This window comes from Ursus americanus, chromosome 5 (genome assembly GCF_024610735.1).
Source record: "Ursus americanus isolate L20-20 chromosome 5, mUrsAme1.1.p, whole genome shotgun sequence".
Lineage (NCBI taxonomy): Eukaryota > Metazoa > Chordata > Mammalia > Carnivora > Ursidae > Ursus > Ursus americanus.
In genome coordinates, this window is record NC_142131.1 from 37,677,223 (window position 1) to 37,691,253 (window position 14,031).

Consider the following 14,031-nt stretch of genomic DNA (forward strand, 5'->3'; position numbering starts at 1 on the left):
GTGCCTTTTATCCCTAAACAGTATTCTTATTTCTTTTGTACAACCTCATTGCTGAGTACTTTACTTTACCCACAACTGTCTCATGTTTTCGGGATGGAGGGATGGTTGAACGACTGAGACAATATATGGAATTAAAGGTATACAGGAGAGAGACAGAGTATGATGGAGAGAATTTGTCCAGAAGCCTCTCAGGTGATGGGCAATTGGAAATGTAGCTAGATTTGATGGACAGTAGAACTTAGATGGAGGATAGAGGAAGGCATTTAGGTTGGACAGCATAGTTTAAAAGGCACAATTAGGAATGCTAGTGACTGCATGAGGTCTGAGAAAGATTGGAACACAGACTGCACTGTTTTTCACTTTGTTTTCCTCCATCTCCATACCAGCATGTAGTCGTTAGGCTCACTTGGATTTGAACTTGGTTCACTGAGCTTGGATTCGAATCTCAGGTCAGCCATGTACTAGCTCCGTGATCTTGGGCAGCCGCTTAACCTTTTTGAGCTTCAGTTTCCTCACTTGTAAGATAGAGATAATACTAACCATGTGGTAGGTAATTGTGAGGAGTGATATTATATATATATATATATATACACCTAGCATAGTTCTAGGCTTTCAATATTTGTTTCTTTCAAAAACTGTAATTCCTAGTTGTAGAAATAGGTTTTTGCTGTAACTTATTTATGCATGACCTACGGTTTGGGAGATGTAAGTTACCTGTGATTTTTCTTTCTGCCTTGTTTTCTATAAAAATAGAACACAAGTGATATTCATGCTCTTGCTCTAACAGGGTAAAGAAGGTGAGGGTGTCCGAAAACATGGTGACTCTGACTATACTGTTCTGTTGGAATTTCATTAGTTATGCCCTGATAACCAGACAGCAGGGGCAGAGAGAGCAGGCCACATTGATATTCAGTTCAGACACTGGAATGTTTGGCTTCATCTCACAGAAGATTTGAATATAGCCCAAATTCTCTTCCCTTTCCTGGCCTTAGAGGCCCTCTTTTGAAAGAGCCTACCTTGCAGTTTGTGAACTAAAGCTAAAGCTTTCGGGCACCTGGGTGGCTCAGTTGGTTAAGCATCTGCCTTCGCCTCAGGTCATGATCCCAGGGTCCTGGGATCGAGCCCCGCATTGGGCTCCTTGCTCAGTGGGGATCCTACTTCTCCCTCTGCCCCCCCCCCACTCGTGTTCTCTCTCTCTCTCAAATAAATAATCTGTTTTTTAAAAAAGAAAAAAGTGGCTAATAAAAACAGCCAAATTTTTTTTAAATGCCTAGATTATAAAAGATCTTATGCATCATGCTGAAGAGTTTAAATATGATCATATAGGTATTTGGATCTAACAAGAAGAAAGCAAAAATTAGATGATTAATTTCACATTTTAGAAAGACCCTTTTGTCCGAAGACTGGAGTGGGGAGTACAAGTAGACACTGGAAGCCAAATGAAGTTACCAAAGTGCTAGTTTAGCAAAATTTAAGAACCTGGACTAAGGGAGTAGTGATGGAAATAGAGGAGGGAACAAATGAGCTCTTGGGAGGTATACAGAAAAGGTAAACTGAGCAGAAGACACCCTGATTTCTCACCTCAGATACTGATAACAAGACAGGGACTAAGGCAGGGAGAATCAGACCCAGAAAGAAGAGTGGGCAGAAGGGAAGAGGATGACTGTGTTTCAATCTTGATAGCTTTAGCTTTTTTTTCTTTTCTTTTAAGATGCTTAACCGACTGGGCCACCCAGGTGTCCCGTCATTTTCCTTTTTAAAATGTCATTATTTTCATTATCCTTCCTGCTCCATTCTTCTTTCTATTCTATACACATGGAATGTGAAATTTGCTGACTTCTTAAGAGTACCGTGTTGAGACATCTCTCCATGCTTTTATGTGCTCTGCCTAGAATGTTTCCTACCTTATTTAACTGGTCAACTGCCAGCCATCCTTCAAGACACTTCTAGGTGTTGCTTTTGGAAAGATTTTCTTAATTTTTTCTCTTCCCAACCTCCTGTCCATGCTCTTGCACCCTTCCCCACCATGTCTTATGGAGTGGTGCTGACCAGAATGGTAGCTCCTAGACACATGTGGCTGGTCAAATGTAAGTTAAACTTAAAATAAAAAACTCAGTTCCTCAGTTGCACTAGCATATTTCAAGCACTCTTCAGCCACATGTGGGCCCGGGGCTACTGTATTGGATAGCACAGATGAAGAACTTACTTATCACAGAAGGCTCTATTAGGCAGCTCTGCACAGGGTTAACTATACTTTTCTCATGTTGCCTCTTCCTTTGGTACTTTGTTGATACTTCTTTTGATTCCATTGTTGCACTTAACATACTATTATTTATTTACATGTGTTTTTCTCTGTTAGTGAAAGATTGGAGGGCAGAGACATATCCTCTTCATCTCTGTGTATTTGGTTTGGATTTTATGGTTTAGCATATTATAGTTTCAACAAAAGTTTGAGTTGAATTGATACAGTGAATTTTAGAAGGGAGAATTGCCTCTCCTTGAGAGACTTCTAATAGTGAAGCAGTTATATGTCAGCATGTTTGACATTTCTTCCTTTGTCCCTAGAATACCTTCTATGGCTCTGTCTTTGATCCAGAAGCCAGTCAGTGTTTGTGTATTGCATTGCGAGATGTTACTTTCATCTCTTAATCTAGAAGATATTACTGGTTTTTTATTTATTTATTTTTATGACATAGACATTTTTGGAGTTTAGACCAGTGATTTTATACCATGTGCCATAATCTGGATTTGTGTGATTGCTTCCTCATGATTAATTTTAGGTTAAAGTGTGGCATGAAGCTCACATAAATAGTTATGTGTACTATTTATTACCTTATAATAAGAGGCACATAATTTCAAACTGTTCATTAGTGGTGATTCCAAGTTTGATATCTTAGGGTGGTGACCGTCATCTTTATTATTCCTTCTGTAATTAAAAATTATCTGTAGGGTGAGATCATGTGACTATCCCATTCCCCAGCAATCTTTTACTCAATGTTTTACCATTCATTCATGATCTTTCCTTGAATCATAATAACACCGATGGTTACAAAATGGTGATTTTCTGATTTTATCATGTCTTTTACATGTACTTTTTCACATATTTCTGTAAAGAAGAGCTTTCTTTCCACTCTCCTCTTTTCCACTTTACTCCTCCTTCCTCCTACCCCAACTTTTTTGAGTATTATTATGGACTCATGAATTTTTAAAGTCATTATTCAGTGTGTTATAATAAATTGCCATAATTATTATTTTTGGCACTTAAATTTATCCCATATTTGGCTATGTGTCCTTTTATATAACTTTATTTGTTTTGAACATTTTCTTGCTTCCTGAGACAACAAGGTATTCCACATTTGCCTTGTACATTCCTTTTTTTTTTTTTTTTTTTTTTTTTTTTTTTTAAAGATTTTATTTATTTATGTGACAGAGAGACAGCCAGCGAGAGAGGGAACACAGCAAGCGAGTGAGAGAGGAAGAAGCAGGCTCCCAGCAGAGGAGCCCGATGTGGGACTCGATCCCGGAACGCCGGGATCACGCCCTGAGCCGAAGGCAGACGCTTTAACGACTGCGCTACCCAGGCGCCCCTGCCTTGTACATTCCTTGCCCTAGATCTAACTCCACTATTTTTACAAATAGCCCCTATTCCAGTTAGTGGAGAATAGTATTTAGAAACCAGGATCTGGTCACAAAACATGATCATTGCTACTGAAGTGTTATTGCTTCTTCAGTGACCAGAGGTAGGAAATATAATTTTTGAAAAATCATCAGTTTATACAGATAACCTTCAATTTGCATTCCATTGTCACAGAAGTCTCCCCCACCTTTCCCCATTTTATGTGGATTTCTTTTCTTCCAGAGTGAAAATCCTGCTTTCCAACACCACCAGTATATTTACTCGTTAGGTCTACCCTTCAATATTCTTCAATTGATAGTACAATATGAATATTATACCACTGGCAAACCTAACTAAATTTCACAATTTCTTTTCTCCTAGAATCTCTCTCTTTAAAGATACATACTCAGAATACTACTTGAAAGTTACTGGATTTCTTTTTGATCTACAGTTAGCATCGTTTGTTTCTGTTTTACTCAGTTTGAAGATTTGCTTTTTCATCCTTTTGAAGTCTTATTCCCATTTTTATCCCGTCTACCCCATGCCCACCCTTCCTCTATGAGAGTGAGACTTTTCATGTATGTTTCATTTCTGAGTCATGTAAATGTTTTCCATAAAATTAAACAAACAGGATGGTCAGTTATGTAATAATGACTCTGTTTATCCTCAACAATGGTTTTTGCTTCGTGTCTGATATTTGTGTTCCTACATAAGCATTTTTGCTTGGTTTTCAGTTGGCCTGATTGTCTTTTTCTATCCCTTTCTTTAACCTGTGTGTGATTATGTTTTAGGTGATATATATACAATTTGAGAAACTGATTTTCATGTAGGTTACTTTGTAGTTGCTTTTATGTTTGAATTGTTTTTCTGCTATGATATTATTTGGCTACCTCTCCCTTCCCTGCTCTTTTTCTTTCTTTTTTCTTTCTTTCTTTCTTTTTTTTTTTTTTTTTTGCCTTCTATGGTATTGATTGACTTACTTTTACTTCATTTTTTTCTTTCTAATTATTTGGAAGTGATACGTTCTATATCTCTTCTTTTAGTGTTCATTTTTAATGGCCATCCTTCTCATGCTGGTTCGTGTGTGTTGAATGTTCAGTCAAATAAACCCATACCTCTTTTTCATATGAACTACCAAATCAGGTTTGTTGAATTCTGAACTTCTACCCTTAATTTTTTTTTTCACTGAAAGAAAGGAGACTCTGTGTTTATTTTTTTTAAAAATTTTATAATCTTAATTTGAAAAGAGAGTCTCAGTCATGCTATATGAAGAAAAAATTGACAGAAACTGGACTGACCACCACCTTTCCTTTATAGCCTGCCGGTCCCCCCCCCCCCCAGGAACCTAAGCACTGTTGAGGCCAGGAATATTATTTTGATTACTGCTCTCTCCATTATGCCTAGAAAAGTGTCTGTGCATTAGCTAGACCCCAATAGATATATTAGTTGAATGAATATGTAGAAATATGTAGTCTGGAGAAGAGTGAATGGGGCAGTAGTGGGAGTGGGATGGAGGGCAGGAGACATGGTGGAATGTTTAATTTGAAGAGCTTGCATGTAGGACAGTCATTCTGCTTGTTTAATATGGCCCTCAGGGTTGAAGTGAGCATGACAGCAGGGAAACAGAGGGCTATCTACTATCAGGATTTTGTGGAGGAATAAGAAGAGCTTAATTATACCATCAGGCCCTGGAATCAAGTTATTCCAGGAGAGTTCTGTTAGAGGTAACTGGAAGGGATTCAGTAGTCCTTAGTTGCTCTGAGATTCTGTGCTAAGTGGATGGAATGCATTGCCATCCTTCATTTGCAGCCAGATTTAGGTACACAGGTAGGTTAAATTTTCATCTTGGAGTTGCCTGATGATGATCTTAACCGTACTAGGAAAGTAATCATTTAACAGTATAACATTGGGTAGCCATCAGTCTGCATGCTTCCCTAGTAATCCCACATGTCTGATGCTTTCAGTTTTCTGTTTGGGCAAATTAGAAAAGCAATAAGTAGGTAGATCAGTTGTATGATTCACTTGTCTTTTCTCTAGCAAAGCAAACAGTGAAAGGCAGCCTGCATATTTTCTCTGAATTTTACTTCTGAATTATCTTTTTGTTGGATTATAGAATTATCTTAGTTTGATTTAGATATTTACTGGCAGTGATATACAAATTGGGACATGTAGTTTTATTGGTACCTGACAATCTAAATTAGCACCTTGAGGGTTGCTTATAATAAAAATCTCTTCTCTTTCTTTTAGGGCTGCTGCTCAGAGTAAATTAGGTCACTACACAGATGCAATAAAGGATTGTGAGAAAGCAATAGCAATTGATTCAAAATACAGCAAGGCCTATGGGAGAATGGGGTAAGTTCTGGCAAAATGTTCAAAGTAGTACCAAGGAGTATCAGATTTGCTGTTCTTAAAAGTTTGGTGCTCAATTTCCTGCTTAAATATTGCAAGGAAGATCAATATACCATTGAGAGAGGAAATGACTGCAACTTCTTTGACTTGGGATAGAGGTGACCAGTTGTATGATGAATGGTTGGTTTTGGAGAAAATCATACAACTGTATTGAGTAGATTCACTTCATGTTCAAGGCCACAAATCTCAAATGAGCACCTAGTATTTTGGCAGACAATCCTACCATACTTCCTTCAACATTCACCTTACCACGGTCTTCCCACCCTTGCACTTAATTGAGAAAATAAATGCATTTAAAGAAAAGTATTCTTCCTGCTTCTGAATCAACCAGTCCACCTGCATTTGTATCCTTCCAGACTGCCTTTTGTTCCTATTCAAATGGAAGGGTTCTTTTCTAAGACTTGCCTCACTTATGCCTTATATCTCATCCCTTTGTACCTTCTCCAGGACTTTATGCTTGGAATCCTCTCTTTTATCTTCTGCAACACCAGATTTCCTACCTTTAACAGTGACAGTGACTCCATGCGGAAAGGTCACAGGAAATCACCCATTGGAACTGTCCTTTTCCCAGCGAGGCCATTTCCGAGCTCTTCTTTCTCTGAATCGCTCCCGTGGCTGCCTGTGTTTGCTGTCTCATCTCCCTCATGTTTCATTTGCTCTCCGCTCACTCTGATAGGGCCTTCCATCTCTGTCACTTTTTTCTTTTAAAGATTTTATTTATTTATTCGACAGAGATAGAGACAGCCAGCGAGAGAGGGAACACAAGCAGGGGGAGTGGGAGAGGAAGAAGCAGGCTCATAGCGGAGGAGCCTGATGTGGGGCTCGATCCCATAACGCTGGGATCACGCCCTGAGCTGAAGGCAGACGCTTAACCGCTGTGCCACCCAGGCGCCCCCATCTCTGTTACTTTGACGGCCCTGCTCACGGTCCCCAGTTGTCTGTATTTTGCCAAGGCCAGTGTTCACATCTGTGTTCTTATCCTGCCGCGTGTTTTAGTATTTGGCATGATTAACTTTTTTCTTTTAAAGTTTATTTATTTAAGTAATTTCTGTACCCAATGTGGGGCCTGAACTCACGACCCTGAGATCAAGAGTCACATGCTTTTCCAGCTGAGTCACCCAGGTGCCATTTCATATTTTTGAAATACTTCGTTCTCTCCACTTCTGTGACATCGCACTTCCTGGTTCTCCTTCTGCTTCACCGGATGCTCTTTCCCAGTTTCCCTTGCTGGTTCTTCCTTCTCTACCGCCTCTATATAATGGTGGACTTCAGGGCGCTCTCCTCTGCTGCTGCCATTTTTCTGTTCTCTCTTCTTAGTCCATCCAGTCCCATGCTTTTAAATTCCATCTACAGTCAGTACTCATTATTCATGGATTCAGTACTTAGGAATTTGCCTACATGCTGAAATTTTTTGTAACCCCCAAATCAGTACTCACTGTGCTTTTGCGGTCATTCACAGAAGGGTGAAAGATTTGAGTCACCTCTCATGCCTGTTCTCAGCAGACGTCTGGTAAGATGATGCTCTTTTTGTATTAGCTCTCATGCTATAAATGAACATCGTTTTCACAGTCTTTCTAGAGCTTTTTTTTTTTTTTTGCATTTTTGTGCCTTTTGTGGTTGATTTCCCTATTTACCATGGCCCCCAAATGTAGGCTGAAGTGTTGTCTAGTGTTCCTAATTACAAGAAGGCTGCAGCGTGCCTTACAAAGAAAATATGTAATTTTTGATCAGAAATGAGTTAGTGCTGTTGGCTGTTGGTTCAGAGCTAATGAATCATTAATATATATTAAATAAGGTTTCTTTAAAAAGGAACACACATAAAATAAGATTATGTTTTGATCTGTTGGTGAAAATGTTGTGACCAAAAGCTCACAGGAGCCCAACCCTCTGTTTCCTCTAGGAGCAGTTGTTCATTATTTGCTAATTTATTGTTTGTGGTGACTTGATAGAATATAACTACTGTTGTTAATGAGTCTCAACTGTATATGATGATGCAGCTCTTAGGTTGTACGTCTGAACTCCATACTCATACATTCAACTACTTTTCATCTCCACTTAGTTGTTTGATAGGCATTTAAAGCCTAACATGCCCCCCAAAGAACTTTTGTTCCCTTCTTAAATCTTTCCCATCTCAGTAAATGGTACCATCATTCACCTACCAGTGCCAAAAGGTCAAAAGCCTAGGAGTTATCCTTCACTCATGCCTGACACAACTAACCTATCAGCAAGTCCTGTCAATTCTGGTTTCCATATATATCTTGAACTCAAGCATTCAATGCTATCTTGTTTCTAACCCTAGTCTAAATTACTATCTCTTACCTAGGCTTCTGCAGTAGCTTCATAACTGGCCCCAGCTGCCATTCTACCCATACCCATGTTGATCATCTGCAGAAAAGCCAGAGTAAACGTTCTTTCTTTTCTTCTATTTTTTTTTTTTTTAAGAGATGGGGCGAGAGAGAGGGAGAGATGGAGAGAGAGAGAGAGAGAGTGAGAGAGAGAGGAGAAGGGGGAAGGGGCAGAGGGAGAGAGAATCTTAAGCTCCATGCCCAGCACAGAACCCAACATGGGGCTCAATCTCACAACCCTGAGATTTTGACCTGAACCGAAATCAAGAATCAAGACGCTTAGCCACCAGCCACCCAGTTGCCCCCAGAGTGAATGTTCTAAAGCATAAATCAGATCTGTCACTCCATTGCATCCAGAATAAAATCCAGACTCCAAACCATGGTCTTACATGATCTGGCATCTATTCCCTGACATCATCTTTCCACACTTATATTCTGTGCTCTCTCCTCATCAGCTTTTGTCCCATTCCTTAAGTATACCAAACACATTGTTCTCAGGGCCATTGTGGTTACCGTGTCTTCTGTTTTGAATGCTCCTCCTTTGATTTTCATGTGACTGCTTTCTACTCATCACTCAGGTCTTTTCATTGTGGCTGTTTTTGAGCAGCTCCCCCACTCTTTAATATTATGATTTTATTTGTATGTTTATAACTTATCTTTCCAGGTAGGATGGAATTTTCTTAAACTCAAGGACTTTCTTTCTTATTGTGAACTACAAAATAGTATCTGGTATGCAGTAGGGTTTCAATAGATATTTATTGACTGTTGATTCATTGAGGACTCTGAAGAAATATCTTTCATTGTTGACTAGAAGAAAATGAATTCGATTCTGAGAATTTTTCTGTGGTTAGACACTGTATTCTGTCTTGATCAGAAGTCTGGGAGGTAAGTCATCCAAGAAAGAAGTGGAGTAATTTGTTAAAAACAAACCTATACTATAAACCTCAATACATATATACCATTATTATATACTTGTGAAGTAATTTTCTGATAAATTCTAACTAGGTAGAGGAAAACAAAATTGAATAACAAACTCTTTGATCTGTGCCTGGGATAAAAATGTGTTGAGTTGTAAAGATGCTAATTTTATCTACTTCACAGCTAACATGTCTTCTTCACAGGTAGTCCACTGATACCCCATAGCCCATTTTAATTTTTTATTTTTTAATGGCAAATTGATATTTATTGTGACTCAATATCTCTGTTAGGAAGAAGGAAGAAAGTGGGACATTAGGAAGCACCCATCTAGTTCAGAGTCCTTAAAATGGTTTTAGCATCATGGAATTATAATGGCCACAGGTTGTTAGCTCAAATCTCTATGGAGCTTTATCATTCATAAGGCAATTACTTCATGTATTAGGCTTAAAATTGGAAGGGTAGGTAAGTTTTATTTCTAAGCATTAAATTCATGACTTATAGGACAGCAAGCGTAATGGAGAGAGTCCAGACTTACAGAATCTTGGAATTAGAAGGAATTTTAGTGACATTCCTCTGAATCATAGTACAGTGAATAAAGTAAGCGTAGTCTGGATTCGAATTGGATACCGAGACTAGATGTTTGACTGTTGGTGATGTCCTGATGTTCTTTAATCATATATCTTATACTCTTATATTTTATTCTTTTCAGACTGGCCCTGACTGCCATAAATAAATTTGAAGAAGCAGTTACAAGCTATCAAAAGGCATTAGATCTTGACCCTGAAAATGATTCTTATAAGTCAAATCTGAAAATAGCAGAACAGAAGTTAAGAGAGGTATCCAGTCCTGTAAGTTATTCATGACAGATGAGGGAGATATTTTCTGTCATTCTCAATTTATTATAATCAAATTATAGTGGTGGGAATAATTCTCAATAATTCTCATCTCAAATAATAATATCATTGTTTTACAGACAGGAACTGGATTGAGCTTTGACATGGCTAGCTTAATAAATAATCCAGCCTTCATAAGTATGGTGAGTATATTTCCTTTTCTCTTCTCCTGGCTTTGTTTTCCATAGAGCTTTATGGTTCCCAAACTTTTAGAAACAAATAAGGGAGCTTTTGTGGTGGTGGTGGTAGAGTGGGGATACAATCCTCTGGCTCAGGTTTTTAACCTGCCTATGTACCTCTTTGTGAGAAAGCCATGAGGAGACTTTAGGAAGCCCATGGAGTCCCTGAAATTGTATTAAAAAATTTGTATACATGTACACATATGCATTTTTCTAGGGAGAGAACCATATTTTTCATCCAATTGGCAAAAGGGTCTGCATATCATTCCATGAAAGCGGCCCTAGGAGGATCTCTAATAATTCAAGTCTGAGTAGTTTGACTGTCTTGGTACCCTAAGCTCTCCTTTCATGGTCTGCTTCCTTTCTATCCTAAGAGTTTATTTGAACTTTTAGTATAATCTTCAGATGTATGTATTTCATCCTTCAAAACAACAAAATGACTCATGGATCTTTTTGAAAACACACATGCTCTGGTCCAGTTTGTGGACACTCTGTTTTAGTGGGTTAGGATGTTACCTGGGCATACAAAGCTCGTTGAGTGATTATTTCTAGTTGGGAACCATTCCTTCTACCACATGCCATACCCTTGGAAGGCGGCAGTACCACTTGTATTCTTTCTCGGTTCTTACAAAAAAATGTGTCATGCATCCACGGAATCCTTGAATTGAAATGCACAGATGGCTCACAGTGAGATAAAGAAGTCTTTTAACAATTAGTAGGTTTGTAGCAATTGGCAGTTTACAATTGGTAGTAGAAATCTTTGTGGACAGTGATTAATTTTTGAATGACTCACTCTAAATGAGGTGTTGGGAAAGCCACCACTTGCTTTTATTATCACAGAAATAATTATTTGACTGATTTGCAGATAATTTGGTAACTCTTCTCAAGTCTCAAGATTGAGCCCATCACATTTAAGTTGGTCTTCTTATCTACATGCCAGCAATTACATGTCTCTTTGTAGGTTTTGTGACATTTTTAGCATTGTTACCCATTTCTAGGCCTGAGGTTATGCTATTGTAGTAGGATGTGAACATGGACTTTAGTTTCAGATTGGTCTTAGCCCTCAAGATGCTATGTACCAACATGAAGTGTTGCAAAAGGTGGCAGTTAAAAACATACTGTGTGACTTGTAAGAAGGGTCAGGTTGATAGTAAGAGGATTTTGGAGAAAGCTATTGGAGTTACAGAGCCTTTTTCCACGTGTGAGGGAATGAAGGGGGCCTGCCCTCCCCTCCAGCCCACAGAGAAAGGGCTTTTCTGGCCCACTCAGAGCGCCTTCTAGATGGCCCTCCATTTGGAAGACAGTAGGCTGGTGTCTGACCTGCCAGCTAAAGAAGGCTGTGTGGTTTAGCAAGTAACTGTACTGATGCCGGTGGAGTGGAGGTGTGTTTTCTGTGGACCAGGGTGAGCACACTTGCTCATAAGATAGTCCAGTGCCTTCTGCCCAGAACAGCCTCCTGGAAGGTGACAGGACCCTAACAGAGTCTCCAAAGGGGGACTGCAAGGAACTTGGGACTGAAGGGAAAGTCATAGTGTCCATCCAGAGAGTAAATTACCCTTCTCAGAGGATAGATGAGAAATGCCCAGAGGGGAGGGGGTGGGAGTTTCTGAAGGACCTTAGAAGGGACCCAAGAGAGATCCTGAGTAGTTGTAAACAATCTGCACATCCAAAGAGCACCGATGCAGAACCACTGAGATAGTACCAGACATCAAATAACTTTCCTGCACCCCTGTCTGCCTTCCCAGAGGGCCAGGACTCCTGCCTAGTCAGCTGGGGGAAGAGGCATAGAAGCACCATGGTAAAAAAGAGCAGGCACTTGTGCCTCTCTCTTCCGGTGCAACTGGCCCATGTGAAGTAGGCCCAGGCTGGGGAGGGGAAACGCTTTGCCTGTAAATGAAGTTTTACGTATTTGGTTATTACAGAGAGCAAGATGTGCAGAAACCAGAGGGTTTCTAACTTAAAGCGACTTGGGGTGGGGGGGCGCCTGGGTGACTAAGTTGGTTGGGCAGCCGCCTTTGGCTCAGGTCGTGATCCCAGGGTCCTGGGAGCGAGCCCTGAGTTGGGCTCCCTGCTCAGCGGGGAGCCTGCTTCTCCCTCTCCCTCTGCCCCTCCACTCATCTTCTCACTTTCTCAAATAAATAAATTAAAAAAAAAAAAAAAGCAACTAGAGGACTGCTTACTTAAAAGTGACCAGAAAAGCCCTAGGATCTGCTCTGTATTTCTTCTAGATCCTAGAACCTAGAAGAGGATGAACAGCTTTTGCAGAATCAGATTAAAAGGATTGTGAAACAAAAGGCTTTATATTTATAGCTCATAAATCCTGCTTTTTCTGTGTCACGTCCATAGATAGTACTTGTGTGTTGGTGCAGAGGCACCAGTCCTAACCAAGACTCAAGGAAAGTTACTCAATTGTCCGCAAGTAAGTCAGACAGTTTTTTATGGCAATGAAAGCAAGTGATGGCTTTTTCCAACACCTCATTGAGGGTAATTTTGATTATTATGGTCTATAAAGATTTAGACTAAATTTTACATGAACATTTGAGGCAAAAAAAAAAAATGATAATGCTTTCAGTATAGAAAGTTTTACAAGTGACCTGAGCCGGAGACAGACGCTTAACCGACTGAGCCACCCAGTTATCCCATTTGCAAAGTATTTTCAATGCCATTTTTCCTAGTACTTCCTCTTTTTTGACATTCATTCACTTTGTTTAAAAGTAGGGGCGCCTGGGTGGCTCAGTTGGTTAAGCGTCCAACTCTTGGTTTTGGCTCAGGTCATGATCTCAGGGTCATGAGATAGAGCCCTGCGTCAGGCACCGAGCCTGCTTGGGATGCCCCCTCCCCCTCCCCCATTTCATGCACACGTGCTCTCTCTCAAAAAAAGCACACAAGAACTCTAAAGAATGTTAGAACAAACATGGTTTAGCTTTCATTTTTTTTTTTTAATCGTTGTTAAAGACCCTTAAATATAAACTGCCTTTAATGGGAGATGCCATTTTTCAATTCCAGGCAGCAAGTTTAATGCAGAATCCTCAAGTTCAGCAGCTGTAAGTATATTTTCCCCTCCCACCTGCCAGGCTCCTAATTTGAGCACATCAGCTCCAAAATGATAAGTGGTAAATGGTAGATGAATGCCAGCCAATTAGAATTTAGAGCCATTCACATTTGGCCTGACTTCCTACACGGCGTGGGTATATTTAACTGACTTCTCCTTAGCCAGTATCCTACTTGTTAAGAATATATTCCCATCTCAGTGATGTATCTCTTGCCTATTCTAGAATGTCAGGAATGATGACAAATGCTATTGGGGGACCTGCTGCTGGAGTTGGGGGACTAACTGACCTGTCTAGCCTCATCCAAGCGTAAGTGTTACTTAAGATAGAAATAGTAAAAAAGTTTGTTTTATAGCTTGTCTCTAAAGTGAAGGGACCAGGGCTTTCTTTTAAAATTTTTTTCTTTGACTATTAGTATCAGTGGCCTCATTGGTTACTGAGTCTAAAAACGTTCATAACATGGAATTTTCAGACTGAAGGGCGGGAATTTAGAAGATCTGTACCCATGAAAAAGTTTTTTGGCAGATTTGAATAGCTACTCAAGGATGTAGCTGAAAGTCAAATATCTGCTTAAAGTAATTTAGGTATACTCGTATATTTAAAAATCATATATTCCATACA

At 39.6% G+C, this 14,031-nt stretch overlaps 1 protein-coding gene across 1 annotated transcript in view; it reads left to right on the plus strand.

Moving 5' to 3' along the window:
• Positions 1–14,031, plus strand: part of SGTB (small glutamine rich tetratricopeptide repeat co-chaperone beta) — a 42,042-nt gene that overhangs the window by 23,851 nt on the left and 4,160 nt on the right. The window contains exons 6-10 of the mRNA XM_045794257.2: positions 5,864–5,968; positions 9,998–10,136; positions 10,262–10,324; positions 13,367–13,404; positions 13,636–13,719. Coding sequence (XP_045650213.1) covers positions 5,864–5,968; positions 9,998–10,136; positions 10,262–10,324; positions 13,367–13,404; positions 13,636–13,719 — 429 coding nt within the window. The remainder of the gene's footprint in view (positions 1–5,863; positions 5,969–9,997; positions 10,137–10,261; positions 10,325–13,366; positions 13,405–13,635; positions 13,720–14,031) is intronic.